Below are 14,888 nucleotides of genomic sequence, written 5' to 3' on the forward strand. Positions count from 1 at the left end.
GGGGAAGAACCATCCGAGGATGAAAGCTAACAACAATTCTATGCATTTTCAATGGAAAGTAGGGAAGGTTTGTTAATTAAATTAATGAAGCATTTTGGAAAGATTTCGAGAAGTGAAATAATTTGATGGTTCTCTGAATGAGCTTTTTGTTTTTGTTTTTTAAGATGGGACCTAGCTACGAATTCAGATCTAAATGCTAGAAGTTCTGGGTGATCCCAAATCCAGGAGGTTTAGGCTCATCTTTAAAGTTTTTTTGTTTTGTTTTTAAAGAAAACAGAAAGTAGAATCAGCGTAACTAAATACAACAAGTCCACCTACTGGAATTCCCTTTTGTTTCAGATCCATTCATTGCATCCTTTATTTGAAACAAAAATCTGTGACAAAGCTGAATGAAACAAATGCCATATAAAACACAAAATGCCAGCTACTGTAAGAGATTAAAAAGGCTTTAAACAGAAACACCAAATTGTTGCTGCTTTTTAAATCACTTTTCTCTGAATACCAACAGGAATCTTTTTTGCCTGTTTTACAGTCACTGGGCCAAATTCTGCTCTCAGTTACACTGATGTAAGTCCAGAATAACTTTCTCCTGGTTTATTCTGTGAAGCAGCAATTCTGGTACTGCTTTCTAATGAACTCCATTAGTCTTTACAAAACTGCCATACAGAAAGCAAATCTTTCACCCAAAATGTAAACATTTCACATTAAAAGTAAGCAATAAACTACATGATTTCAAGTTAATGCACGCCATACTTCCATTTGCTAGTGGCGGCTAAAGTTGGTGGTACCCATTTTGGATATCACACTACACAGTGACTGAAACAAGCAGATTATCAAGAGAAAATACAAATATGAGTCACTTCACCTATAAGTTTTTCTTTAACAATTGTGAATTTTAATATCAGATACCAAAAAATATCACAAAGCTCTATTCTTTACTTGCAAAAGTTGGCCAAACCACAGAAGCACCTTTTGGCCCATTCTGCAAGATCCTTCCATCAAGAGCATAAGGAGTGAATGAGTCTATCCACACAGAAGCAAATTTCTATCCACCACAGAAGCTAAAGTCATAAAGAATGAGACTGTGGTTTTGCAGCCACAGCTGCACTTCAGAGGAGGTGACGAGATGTGGATGTGCCTGAAAGTACACCACCATTCAAAGCAGCTGCTGCTGGAGCCATTCTGCCTATGGATTGCTGAGTCAGGGAGAACGGCGCTATGGGAGCGTGGTGAGGACAACAAGTACGTCATCAATTGAAATGGTGCATCTTACATAGCTCACAGTGCCAGCCCTAAATATTACCGGGTGTGAAAGGGGACTTGGGCATGGCTATACCTTTACCCTTACCCTGCCCAGTCAGGTTCATCTAACCCTGCTCCCACTCCTGCTGGACACTGAGGCATTAGACTCAGCAGCCTCCTTTCCACAAGAGGAGCAACAGCAGCAGTCAGGAGGAGCTTTCAGGAGCAGACTAGAAATCTCCAGGCCCATGGGGCTTTTTCCTCGAAGCACCAAGGAAGCCTTCTTGTTCCTGCTTCCTCTTGCCCCAGAGCAGAACCAGAAGGTCCTGCCTTGGGCATCAAGCTCAACAGCTTCCCATTTCCTATTCAAAATTCATAGGTGTAACCCCACCAACAGTGTGAAGGGGCTTGAAAAAACAGCAGAACCTTTGGAAATCCTCCCAAACTACTGAAATCTTTATAGGTTTTGAACACAATTTTTCAGTGTTTGGTTTTCAGACATAAAATCAAAAAAAATCTGACAGAAGCAGACACCCACTTTCTGCAAAACATGTTGTTTACTCAAGGATTCAGTTTTCCAATAACAAAAGTTTTGATCAAAAATTTCCAACCAATCCTAATCTTCATTCAGGTCTGTAATTTAGGTTTATTTTTCTTATTATTTACTAATGCCACTGGCTGTTGGCCCTGTCCCTCTCCTACCAGTGCAACTCTTCAACTGCCCAGCTTCATTCTCCCTGCCCATTCTTCTTACCTTCCTTTCTCCCTTTTCACTTGTTCATTTCCTCTCCCCTAAAATTTCCTAATCCCCGCACTCGTGCTCACCTGTTATTCCCATAATCCCTTAATCTTTTCCACAACTCTTCACTCCCACTTCAACGCTAATGCGTGCCCACCCAAAACCAACTAACAAACATAAAACTAATTGTTAAAAGTAAAATATACACGCTTACATATACAATTCTAGTTTATATCTCTGTGTGTATTTGTGCCAGCTATCACCCTGAGCAAATACTTTATTTTCTACTTCTTTATCACACTTTTTCAGTTTACAAGCTGTTCAGGGCAGGGACTCTGTCTTCCTACAGGTCTGTATAGTTTCTTTGGGGTGTGGAATGCTCCAGGCTGCATTAGCCTGTTGCTTCTTCCTCTCAGGGAGTACAAGCACTGGCATTTAGGCTGCACCCTGAAGGTGAAAGATTGCTTGGGCCTATCTATCATACACCTGTGCAAGAGCAGCTATAAAGTGGTCCAAAGCTGCTACAGTTGCTCTACAAGGATATCTGCTGTTCCACTGTAGTGGTATTGAGCCCATTGGCCCAGAGGAGTAAAAATGACACAAGGCATATAGGAGTGCAAAAAACAAGACCTGGAGTACTATCTTCTAGCTCCCTTCTTTCTGCACTAGTTAGATTGCCTCCACATGAAGGCCCTGCTTGTTCAGAGGTGAACCACACGGTGTAGACGTTTTGTGGTTAAAGAGACCTGGAGCCATTTAAATGGCTACCACTTTTGAAAGTACCAGAGATATAGAAATATCATATAGATCAGCAGTTCTCAACTGGGGGTCCTTGGCCCCCTGGGGGATCCTGCAGCTGGAACCTAGAGCCTGAGCCTCGCCCCTGCCCCCCCAAAAGCCCCAGCATCCCCACCCTGGCGCCCCCACCACAGCACTGAAGCCAGAAGTCCCGGTGCCCCCGCCACAGGGTTAAAGCCAGGAACCACGGGGCTGAGCCCCAAGCACTGGTTGCCCCTCCTCCTGCAATGCCAAAGTGGAGCAGTCCTGAGGGCAGCTTCGCACACCCCTACTTTCTCCTCTCCCTGCCCCCAGGGCCCCGCCCTTTGGCCAGGTCAGAGGCCAGAAGCCAGAGTCTGCAGTGCAGGTAGCTGCTGCTCTGGCTCCTGTCATGGAGCAGGCAACCTGGTTGTGGCTGCTCCTCAGCTCACACAGCCGGTAAGAGCCGCCCAGGCAGGGGGACCCAGCTCTGTGGCCAGCAGAGCCCTCGGGGAGCAGTAACCACAGCGGACCCCTCCTAGTGCACAGCCCATAGTTACCTCTCTGCCCATACACATCCCCTAGCTACCCCCTCCCTGCACCCTGAGCTACCCCCCTGCCCATACGCAGCCCCTAGCTACCCAGTCCCTGCAACCTGAGCTAATCCCCTGCCCACACACATCCCCTAGCTACCCAGTCTCTGCACCATGAGCTACGCACTGCCTGCACACAGCCCCTAGCTACCCCTCTGCCTGCAAACAGCCCCTAGCTACCCCCTTCCTGCACCTTGACCTACCTCTCTGCCCATACACATCCCCTAGCTACTCCCTCCCCGTAACCTGAGCTATCCCCTGCCCACGCACAGCTCCTAGCTACCCATTCCCTGAGACCTGAGCTAACCCCCTGCCCGCACACAGCCCCTAGCTATCCCCTCCTTGCACCCTGAGCTACCCCCTGCCCACTCACAGCCCCTAGCTACACCTTCCCTGTACCCTGAGTGATTTTCAAACTTTTCAAGCTGAACCCCCCACTGCACACAACTCAGACAGGCTGGGTGGTCTGCTAAGGTGAGTCAGGGGGTGGAGGTGGCACTGCAACCCTGGACTCTGCCGTGTGGAGCTCGCCCAACCACCACTAGCCTCTGCCCCCCCAAAATAGAAGTCAAATATGCCTATGCCTGAGGGCCCACCCCTGTCCCAGAGCCCCCAATTTTCCCCATCCCACACTGGGCCCTGGAGTTTTTATAGCATGTTGAGGGGGGCCTCAGAAAGAAAAAGGTTGAGAACCCCTGATATAGATCACAAATCATAGCCCCAGTTCAATTGCACCAATCTAAGCAATAGTAATTAAAGCACAATCATTTTGCTTATTGTTTTCCAAGTGTTTTACTAACATTGTTCAAAGAGATGCAATTTGTTTCTGTTTCTAAATTGATTTATACTGGTCATTTCAGAGATGCATACAATTTTAATCCTAACAATCTGCTAGAATGTTTTCACAATATAACTATTATTTCAATACTTTTGTATGCATTTATACATTTTGAAAGAGCAGCATAGTTCATAGAAGATAAAGTAATTCAACAGTAAAACTGAAACTCTCATACTATGCATGTAAAATGAATCCGGTTTTATATCCTGACACAGTCTTGTTCATTCCAAACAAGCAAAAAAGCACCCTCTGCTGGGAAAGGTGTACAATTACTTTTCTTCAATTCTAGTTCTCTTTTTGACAATACAACTTAGTTCATGTTATAGAGGACTGTTTTATGATAAAGTAAATTAGAGAAAGCAAGGCAAACATAAGTCATACAAACTGTGCAGTCAATACTGGATTGAATTTGAAACCGTATGTTGCAAAGCTAAACAGAAAATTCAGAATGTTGCCATACTGTCACTAGAAAATATATGATCTTTTAAAACACTGTTTATAAATATATGATTAATATAATGTTCTATAGCCATGTTTTTCCAAGGGTGCCCATTTTTATCCAACTATGTGAGTGCTGAAATATCATTTGCTGAAGTTTAATAATAATAATATTTTATGTACCACCTTTCATCACAAAACACTTTACAATTTATATACATGCAACATCACTGACATGCAGCTTTTTCTGACCTGGACAACAGCCACCAATCAGAACACAGTAAAACTATACATAGCAGTGGGGAAGGGGATTTTGGATAAGGACTCCAAGATAAACACCTTAATTTTATGGGAAGAAAATGAGATTTTAATGACATTTTCTGAATTAAATTACACAAGATTCCAACTTAGCGCTCGCTAGAGTGGTGGATGTGGTTTGCAGATGTTTGCAGAAGAGAAGAGGATGTTAGTAGAGCCTAGCTGGAGGGACAGTTGGAGTGAAAGGCTGGAATTGAGGACAGAATGTGCTTAACTGTACTACTGTGATTAGTCCCACTCAAGTGATGAGACTACTCAGGCCAGTAAAGCTGAGCACACGCATGTTTGTAGGACTGGAGCTAACTGCAGCCATGGGGGAGGGAGTGGGTCCATGTGGTGTATGGGTAAGTCTAGTGAAGCACCTACCTGCAGATTGTGTGGAGGTCAGTAAGATAAAGCCACTTAGGGAGGTGAGGTGGGTGGGTTGCATGGATAGGGAAATGGGGACAGTGAGGATCACGGGAGCCTGGAGAAAGAACAGATCAGGGACCAGGAGCTGGCATGCAGGAGTGGCAGGCTGGGCTGCAGGGGGAGGAAAGTTCACCAAGATGTGGCAATGAGGAAAGGGAGGACCCGAGGATGGACAGATACAGCAGCTCCGGGGCATAGCAATGGGACTGACATGGAGTAGGAGCATTTCTCCTTCGAGCTCCAACCTTAAAACAACCCCTTTCACAACATTAAATGAAGGATTACAGAGTGTTCTACTCAGAAATTGTTTTGTAGTACAGTACTCTAATAATAAGAAAGTGTTCTTCTTACCTTGAATATATTCAGCTGTTGGTTAATAATGTCTGTTTCCATTCCAACAGGACCTTGAGATTCTTCATGTTCTTCAGCTCCGCCAAGCAAACTGGAAAATTCTTTTAACTTACTATAAAACTCTTCAATACGACTAATAATTCCTTCCACTTGTTCCTCTCTAGCTTTTGCTCTGTCCAATAACTTATTGCATTGTTTACTTAAAGCCTCTAAGTCCCTTTTAATACCAACTAGATCAGGAGACGCTTCAGTGGCTAACATCATTTTACAGGTTTTATTGGCATTTTCATTACTTGTTATAAGATCTTCCAGCTTTTTGAGGAAATTGTTGATATCCTCTCTTTGTGACCGCAGTGTGTCTAGCTCTCTTCCTGCTGGAGCCATGCTATCAAGCTCATCATCAAACTCTGCAAACTGAGAAAACATCTCTCTGATGTTGTTTTGGAAATGGCCAATTCCCTGAAGTTTGGTCTCTAAGAATGAACACTTGCCTTCAACCTGCTGGCTGATTGTCCTGTATTCTTGCTCTAAAGACTCAGCTTGTAACAAGAGGTCAGAAACACCTTCTGAACTGGATGCTTCTACAACCAGTTCCTGGGCAAGTTTTTTTGCCAAGTCCACATGAGGCTTTAAAGTCTGAAGTGTTTTCTGCTGGCTCTGCAACATTGTCAAGTGTTTGTTACTACAAGCCTGGGGTCCAAGAGCATCATGAGCTTCCAGCTGCTCTTTGGCACTTTTAAGTTGCCTTTGGGTTTCCCTGGATGATTCCTGAAACTCTTTTAGCCTTTGTGCCATGTTTTCCAAGGACTCCCTCTTACTATGTAATTGTTCTGTGACCATATCCACTTTCTGATTCAATGCCACTTTCTCTTCTGTAATGCTTTCTTTATCTATTTGACTGGCATTGAGCAAACTGTCAGCTGCATTATTTAATAATTCCACCATGCCACGGTGTTTGTCCAAGTCCTTTTGCCAGACCTTCACCTGAGCAATAGAATTCTCTATTTCGACAGGGTCTATGACAATCTTTACTTCAGACAGGTTATTTTGGCACTTCTCTATCCAGGGCTGCAGATTTTCTACATGTTCTTTGTACTTGAGGGCTTTTTCCAGACAATTATTTAACCTATCTTGCCTTTCTCTTATTTGCTTATTCATTTCATCCCAGTTACTTTTGAGCATGCCAAGATGAGATTGCAACTCTGCTCTGTCAGCTCCTTGAGTCTTCTGTAGGAGGCTTTCACCTTCTGCAACAATTTTTTCATAGGAACTAATGTGGTCAGACAAGGTCTGCTTAAAATCTTTCTGCTCGCCAATTAATGACTGCAAGGACTCAAGCTTAGCCGATATAGGGTGAGCCTGGTTCAGTTCTTCTTTCTTTTTGTCCAGCCAGGTCTGAAAGTTCTTTGACATTTGTTGGAACTGATGAGAAGTAGCATATGCTGACTGAAGTTGCTGAACATGACTAGCTGCAAGAAACAAAGTAATATACAGTGTCATTTTTACAACTAGCTACTGACCAAAATTGTGGTGAGTAATTTCTAACCAAAAGAAAATATTTTTGTTCTGAGTAATATATATTTATAGTAGTTTGCCCAATTTATTTTATTACACATCATTCTTCATTAGAAATTGCTGGTTAACACAAAGAGTCAAATTTCAGACAAAATAGTGTATAGGATAATAAAATATCTCATTATCAGAAATAAACTCCAGAGGAATGGATCGCAACCGAGGTCTGAGGCCACCATGATGCAGAGAGTTCTGCAAAGCCAATCATGGCAACCAAGCCCGCCACCAAGGGGTAACCAAGCCTAAGGAGTGCATCAAAACCTGGCAAGATATCTGAGCCCCACTGATGACCATGCTTCATAGAGTTTAAGGCCAATAAAGACCATTAGATCATCTAATTGGACCTCTGGTATTTCACAGGCCATTACATATCACCCTGATATTCCTGTGTTGATTTATATTTAACTAAAGCATAACTTGTGTTTGGCTAATGTTCTGAATATATGCAGAATCTACTGTGAATAGCATCTCATTCTGGTGATTCAAGTTGGCGGACCTGGGTTTGCAGGCAAAGATTTAAAAAATACAATTATTGGTTCCCCTGCACCTCAGTTTGGCCCCCTGAAGATCCAGAGTATTGTTTTAGCTACTTATAGATACAGGAACAAGCTACAAAGTTTGGATCCAAAACACTGGGCGGCTGGTTGTATTTAGGAATATGGCTCAGGCTCATTTTGGTAAACACAAGATATTTTTAAATGACCAGAAAACTTTAACCATTAGTGCTTTGCTTTACTTCTACATTACTTTCTTCCCCCTTAATACTAACCTGCTTTCTGCTCAATATCCGTAAATGGTTTTAAGATGCCTTCCAATTGCCTAATAAGTTCAGCTTTCAAGTACTCTTCTCCAACCAGTGCTGACAGCTCCTCACAAAGGGCCTGAGCCACTTTTATATTTTTCATTTCCTGTTCTATTTCCTGCTTCATTTCTCTAGCCATTTCCAACTGCTGTTTCATAGCATCGGGGTGTGTACGCACAGCCAAGGTGCTGCTCAGTTTATTATCCAAGGCACTTAGCTTATCAGACAGGCTTCTCAGAAGGCTTTGATACTCTTTGCTTTTGACAATGGCTTGTTCAATTTGACCACATCTGTCACTCAGTTGTCCTGTTAGACCGTCCCATTTTTGTGCCACAGCGGCCAGTTGCTTTTTCACAATTTCATGAGAGGGAGGATGTTCACCTGGTCTCTTCAGTATCCCCTGACCAGCTGTGGTTAACTGTTCATACTGAGTCTTTCTGGTATCAAACTCCTTAAGCAGAATCTGAGGAGAGAGTAAATAAAGATTCATTAACTTCAGAAAAAAGAAAAGGAGTACTTGTGGCACCTTTGAGACTAACAAATTTATTTGAGCATAAGCTTTCATGAGCAACAGCTCACTTCATCGGATGCATCACGAAAGCTTATGCTCAAATAAATCTGTTAGTCTCAAAGGTGCCACAAGTACTCCTTTTCTTTTTGTAATACAGACTAACACGGCTGCTACTCTGAAACCTGTCATTAACTTCAGAAAATGTTAAGTAAAAACCTCTACAACCAAACTAAATTTGTTTTCATTAATAGTAATAGTGTGCATTATTAAGCCACAAGTCTCCCAATTTAAAGAGCAAGTGAATTAATTTCTAATACACACCATGAAAGCGTTGTTTTACAAGTATTACATCAAGGGAATCGATTGGGCAGCCAATTCTGTCACTACAGAGAGGAAACTTTCAGGAGTTATAGAAAAAATAAGGCACATTTTCCTAGTGTACCTCATTACGAAATGGGAGTTCAATCAGCAGACACAAACATTGAATTTTATTAATATTATAGAAATTAAGGAACAGTATCAAGTAAAATAATCAGCATTTTGTTTCAAACGGTGTTTTCTTTCCCAGGCAGTTTTGAAATTTGTCCTAACATCAAAGTAGGTGTATAATAACATAATACTGGAATATATTCTTTTAGCACAGAGAACATTTGAATTGATTCACAGAAGTACTGAATGTATACTGTAAAATTTATTAAAGGTTATATCTGTGGCTCTTAGTATTAATTTTTTTGGCAATAAGTCACAATGCTTAGAGAAGAAGGGACATATATGACAGTTTCATTTTACAGATATTGCAAACCTTTCCTTTTAAAGGCATATCAGGCTCAACTTTTAATGACTGTTAAGTGATACCTAATAGACTCATGCTGGCTGTCTAGATTTTTAATTTTTGTTGTTTGTTTACAGACTGTCTAATTTTTTTCATAAAGATATTACCAGAAAGTTCATTTTTAAACTCTCTTCTAATCACTGATAACTTACATGGAAATGTCAGTTTCAAACACATTTTGTGCAAAATAGGATTATAACATCTCCTCATGGTTTAGATTAACTGGCAGGAACAGAAATGTTTAGAATCAAAATTCTTAACTTCTGCTACTTTGTCTGATTTAACTTTGATTTCTTTTTACTGGTGTCTGCAGTCACATTTCACTCTATTTCTGTAACTAGAGGATTTTCCCTATACTTTCTCTTCCTTCTTTGTTTCTCAGTGTATAAATTATAACTTCCTTCTCTCAGTCCTGCATTTTACTTGTTTTCAAATGTTTATTAGCTACAGGCACAATCAAAGGGACAAAACCTCAAAACAGCACTTTCTAAACAATATAAATTTTATAAGAGAACTGGTCATAAAAAGTTATTAGTTACTTACACACTCAAATTAATAAAACTTCAAAAGACCATTTCACAACAGTATGGTTAAACCACAACATGGTTAAAACAGAAACATTTATTTGAGGCTCAGTATTATCAGGTATCTCCCTAGGGATAAGTTCTGCACATTTTTTAGATCTTTTGATCTTTCTTTGTTCTTTTTGGGGTTTTTTGGTTTTTGTTTGTTGTCTTTCTGTGTGTGTGTGTGTGTGTGTGTGTGTGTGTGTGTGTGTGTGTGTGTGTGTGTGTGTGTGTGTGAATATTGTAGCCATCTGAACTAAGTTAGTTATGATGTTTACTGATAATTTGTTGTAACAAACTTAGTGTAGTGTACACTAAGTTCAAATGAAAAGCACCTTAGCAAAGGGATCAGAAAATGTTATTCACTTAACATGTATTAGCAACCAAAACTCACCTGGACCTGCTGCTTCTGTGTATTCAGCATATTTGGGTCAATTGACAGTGGTCCAAGCACACTGATCATGAGCTCTTTCTCGATAAGCCACTGCTTTAACTGAGCTTCTGTTGTCTGGAACTGGGTCAGGTAATTTGAGGACTCTTCAAGATTTTGTTGTCTGTCAGCTGTAACTTGATTGAGTTCTTTCCATTTGGAATCTATCATAAAATAGTGATAATTTTAATAACGTATTGCATATATGTTCTAGCAGAGTGTCTGTAAGATATAAGATTGTATACAAAATATATAAACAGTTCTTTCTAATAAAACTACCATGCTTTGTGCATATTAATACCAGATTCCTTGGTGCAATGACTCAGAATATACAATATATTTGCACTCTTCTTTGATTAGACCCAGTGTATACCTCAGTGTAAGTCCTCTGATTAATTTAGTTATGTGGGGAATTTTCAGCACAGTAAATATACATGTATTTGCAGGACTAAGTCACCATCCCATCAAATAAATCCAAGAGCTCAAATTTAGACTTATATTAACATTTTCAAAAGCATCTACGTGACCTAAAAGCCGAAGTCCCATTTTTAAAGTGTGAGTCACCTGGGAGCCTATGTCCCCACTGAAAGTCAATGAGCAAAAGTGCCTAAGTCACTTTTGAAAATTGGACTTACCGTAGGTTCCTCAGTCTCTTAGGTATTTTTGAAAATGTTACCCTTAGACTTTCTTCTTAAACAGAGATGAGCTAGCTTGGTAAGACAGATGGATATAAATACTCCTTTGAACTTTTTATTACTAACTTCTGAATTACACTGCAATTGAAGTAAAACAATGTAGGTACTATATTTCTGCAGAAATCATTACAGTAACTCCTCGCTTAACATTGTAGTTATGTTCTTGAAAAATGTGACTTTAAGCCAAACAATGTTACGCGAATACAATTTCCCCATAAGAATTAATGTAAATGGGGGGATTAGGTTCCAGGGACATTTTTTTGCCAGACAAAAGACATTATATACATATATAGTAAAAGTTTTAAACGATTTTAAACAAACAATGTAATACAGGTATAAGTTTTAAACAATTTTAAACAATTTAATACTGTACTCAGCAATGATGATTGTGAAGTGTGGGTGAGGTGGTGGAGTCAGAGGGTGGAAGAGGTGGATCATCCAGGTGCTCCTCTTGCTGAAATTTCCCAACTTGAAAAAAACACACCTAGAGATTGTTATTTTGCTTTTCTTTTTTTTTCCCCCTTGGTAAATTTCTTTATAGCAGTTCATTACATGACCAACTCCCCTAATCACTTTAGAGCTGTGTTCCCTGTTGGGATCATCATCACTAAGGATCTGTAAGCCAGCTTCAATCATTTGGAAAGCTTCAGAAAGTAGTTTGGCAGTCACATTTTGATGGGTTGGTCTTCTTTTTCTTCTTGGCCCTCTTCTTCCATTGCTCTCATCACTTCTAGTTCCATCAGATCTTCATTGGTTAGCTCTTCTCCGCGTGATTGCAGAAGTCGTGTAACGTCGGCTTCTTCCACCTCAACAAAACCTGCTTGCTTGGCCAAGCTGAGGATATCTTTCTTTGTAGCGGGGACAACATCTTTAAATCCTTTTAAGTCATTGACACATTCATGCCACAGTTTCCCCCACATACTGTTCATGCGTGCCTGAGTGACTTCAGCCCAGGACTCACCGATGTTACCAACGGACTTGCGGATGTTGTAGTCATGCCAAAATTGCTGAATTGTAGGCATGCCTTCCCCATTGGTGCCTCTGAGGAGCTGGTCAAAAGTACAGTGTAAGTAATAAGCCTTAAATGCAGCAATGGCTCCTTGGTCCATGGATGAATGATGTGGTGTTAGGTGGCAGAAAGACACTTCTGACATTTTTGCACAGGTCCTCCACGTTGATTGGATGAGGCTGTGCATTATCAATAAGTAATAAAATCCTGAAATCAAGATTTTCCTTGGCAGAGTATTCCTTCCACACATGGACAGCATAGAAAGTCAGCCATTCTGAAAAAATAGCTCCAGTTATCCATGCCTTCTTACTGGATCTCCAAATGACCAGAAGATATTCCTTTTAAAATCCTTTGAGAGCTCGTGGTGTTTCGGATTGGTACACTGTCAATGGTTTCATCTTCATGTCTCCAGCAGCATTACCACCTAGAAACAAGGCTAGGCGGTCTTTAGTTTCTTTAAATCCGGGCGCTGTCTTCTCCTCTCAGGAAATGTAAGTCCGGTCAGCATCCTCTTCCAGTAGAAGCCCTGCTTTCATCAACATTGAAGACTCACCTTCCTCAATTATTTTCTTGAGATAGTCAAAATGCCTTAAAAGTCTAATTTAGTACCCAAAGCAATGGTTTTCTTACAGCTTGTGGTACTGCTACTGCTAGGCACTCCACCATCACTTGCTGGGCATTTTTGACTCATGATGCTGGATGATACTGAACAATCACAATGAGCTAGAAATGTTCAGGGAAAACTGTACTTGTACCGACACAACGTAAACAACAATGGCTGTTTACTATAGTCTACTATAATGTCTGTTGATATAGTAGTTTCCGCTCTAATCTGAATGAAGAGTGATACGTAGCCCTCCACCATTACATTTAAAACAGACTTGCACAGGGCCACTGCAACAATATCCTATGTCAGTTCCTTGAGCCCCTTCTGTTTCTTGCTCATGCATGTTAGCAGCAACTCCCCTTTCCCCAAATCTCCCTGCAGTCACTAATCAGAGGATTGTCTGGGGCCCTGCTCATGAGCTCCCTGAGCTTCTCCTAAAGCTACCGTGTTGATATCAGGTGGGATTCTCCCAAGGAAAGCCTTGCTGCTAAATGATGAACTAGCACTCAGCTGAGCCATCAAGGGTTAATGTAGCCTCACACTCTACAAGACAGCACGGAGGGAGGTAGGAGGGAGGAGACACAACAGACGCACAGCAGAGGCTGCAAACACTTCTCTGAGGAAACTTAATGTGATGATGAACCCATGCTATCCCGTTGGAGCGCACCACTCCCTCCTCTGGACAGCGCATGCACGGCTGCAAGACTTTCCAAAGTGCTGGTGGGTGCTCAACCCCCGCCTCTGCCCCAGGCCCACCCCTACTTCACTCCCTCTCCCCGAGCATGCCACTTCCTCACTCCTTCCCTCTTCCCCCCAGCCTCCTGAACACCATGAAATAGCTGATTGCTGTCGGCAGGAGGGGTGGGGGAGGGGAGAGACTGCGCGCCTCCCATCTGCAGCAATCAGTTGTTTTGGGGCATTCAGGAGGCTCTGGTGGGGGGGGAAAGGGAAGGATGTGCACGACATCCTTGCTCCTCCCCTTTCCCCCTGCCAGAGCCTCCTGAAAGCTGCGAAACAGCTGATTGCTGCAGGTTGGAGGTATGGGGAAGGAGGGGGGAGTTGCTGATCTGATCAATGGTGCCAGCTGAGGGGTGGGAGGCGCTGGGGGGCTGCCAGCCCACCCTGGTTTCATCCCCCCCCCATGGCCAAACAGTGTTATAAGGAAACATTGTGCAACTTTAAATGAGTATATTCACTAATAGATCAGGGACGAAACAATGAAACAACGTTAACCGGGACGACATTAAGTGAGGAGTTCCTGTATCATGATAATTTTCATTAATGGAGCTGCCAGTGTTCCACCAGGCACTAGTAAGATCTATGGCTAACATAAAATAAGGGATAAGGAAGTTATTAAAAATGCTTCTAAAATTAATGAGTAAGAAGTCAAAATAAGTAGCTGTACCAAATCAGTTGGTGTGAAACAGCGTAGCTTTATTGCTATTACTAAGTTCAGTTCTGTGTTACATTAATTCCTCTATGTCGGACACTCTCTCTTCTCCCATAAGCAATTTCTATCCCTCTCCAGCTCTTGTTTGTCTATCCCCTTTTGTGTAGCTCTTATATTCTGTCACCTCCTTCTGTGGTGCTCCGATTCTTTCTATGCTTTCTCCTCGGTGCTAATGTTTTATTTCCTACTCATGTTCTTTGGATTCTTCTTATGCTCCTTGTGTAATCACTCAAATCTACCTTATGTTTCTCCTCTTTCACGTCATCTTTGCCTATCTGTAATGCCTTTGCTCCACCTTCCTATTGTGCCACTTCTCTCTGAGCCCTGCTTGCACTGTTTTAATTCTCTTTCAAATCATATGGGCTTTGGTCCTCTTCTGAGCTCCTTCATAATTTTTCCAATCTAACATTTTACCACCATTGGAATAAATACTGATGTTATAGAAATGTATATTAAAATCAATGAGCGACTGCAAAACTAAACTTTATTTTAAAACATAAAAAATCCTTTTTTTAAAAAATGTGAAAATTATATAGGGCATAACTTCAGTAGCTATCGTCCAAAATTGGAAATTTAAATTTTGGGGGGCAAAATTTAAGGAATCTGTTTTGGAAAATGGCAATAAGCCACTAAAAACCATACATGACAAAAGCCCACTAAGGCATGGAAAAACGGCATGAAGGAAAGCTTTAAAAACAGCCCCAAGTGCTCTTTGTATTGTACTAATG

The 14,888-nt window shown here is 41.5% G+C and overlaps 1 protein-coding gene across 15 annotated transcripts in view; it reads right to left on the reverse strand.

Annotated features, from left to right (window-relative positions):
• DST (dystonin) overlaps positions 1 to 14,888 on the reverse strand; it is a 468,601-nt gene that overhangs the window by 98,221 nt on the left and 355,492 nt on the right. For all 15 annotated transcript variants that reach the window (XM_038397725.2, XM_038397722.2, XM_038397727.2 and 12 more), the window contains 3 exons: positions 10,364 to 10,563; positions 8,028 to 8,523; positions 5,687 to 7,155 (listed from right to left, as the gene is read on the reverse strand). In XM_038397725.2, coding sequence (XP_038253653.1) covers positions 5,687 to 7,155; positions 8,028 to 8,523; positions 10,364 to 10,563 — 2,165 coding nt within the window. The remainder of the gene's footprint in view (positions 1 to 5,686; positions 7,156 to 8,027; positions 8,524 to 10,363; positions 10,564 to 14,888) is intronic.

This window comes from Dermochelys coriacea, chromosome 3, assembly GCF_009764565.3.
Source record: "Dermochelys coriacea isolate rDerCor1 chromosome 3, rDerCor1.pri.v4, whole genome shotgun sequence".
Lineage (NCBI taxonomy): Eukaryota > Metazoa > Chordata > Testudines > Dermochelyidae > Dermochelys > Dermochelys coriacea.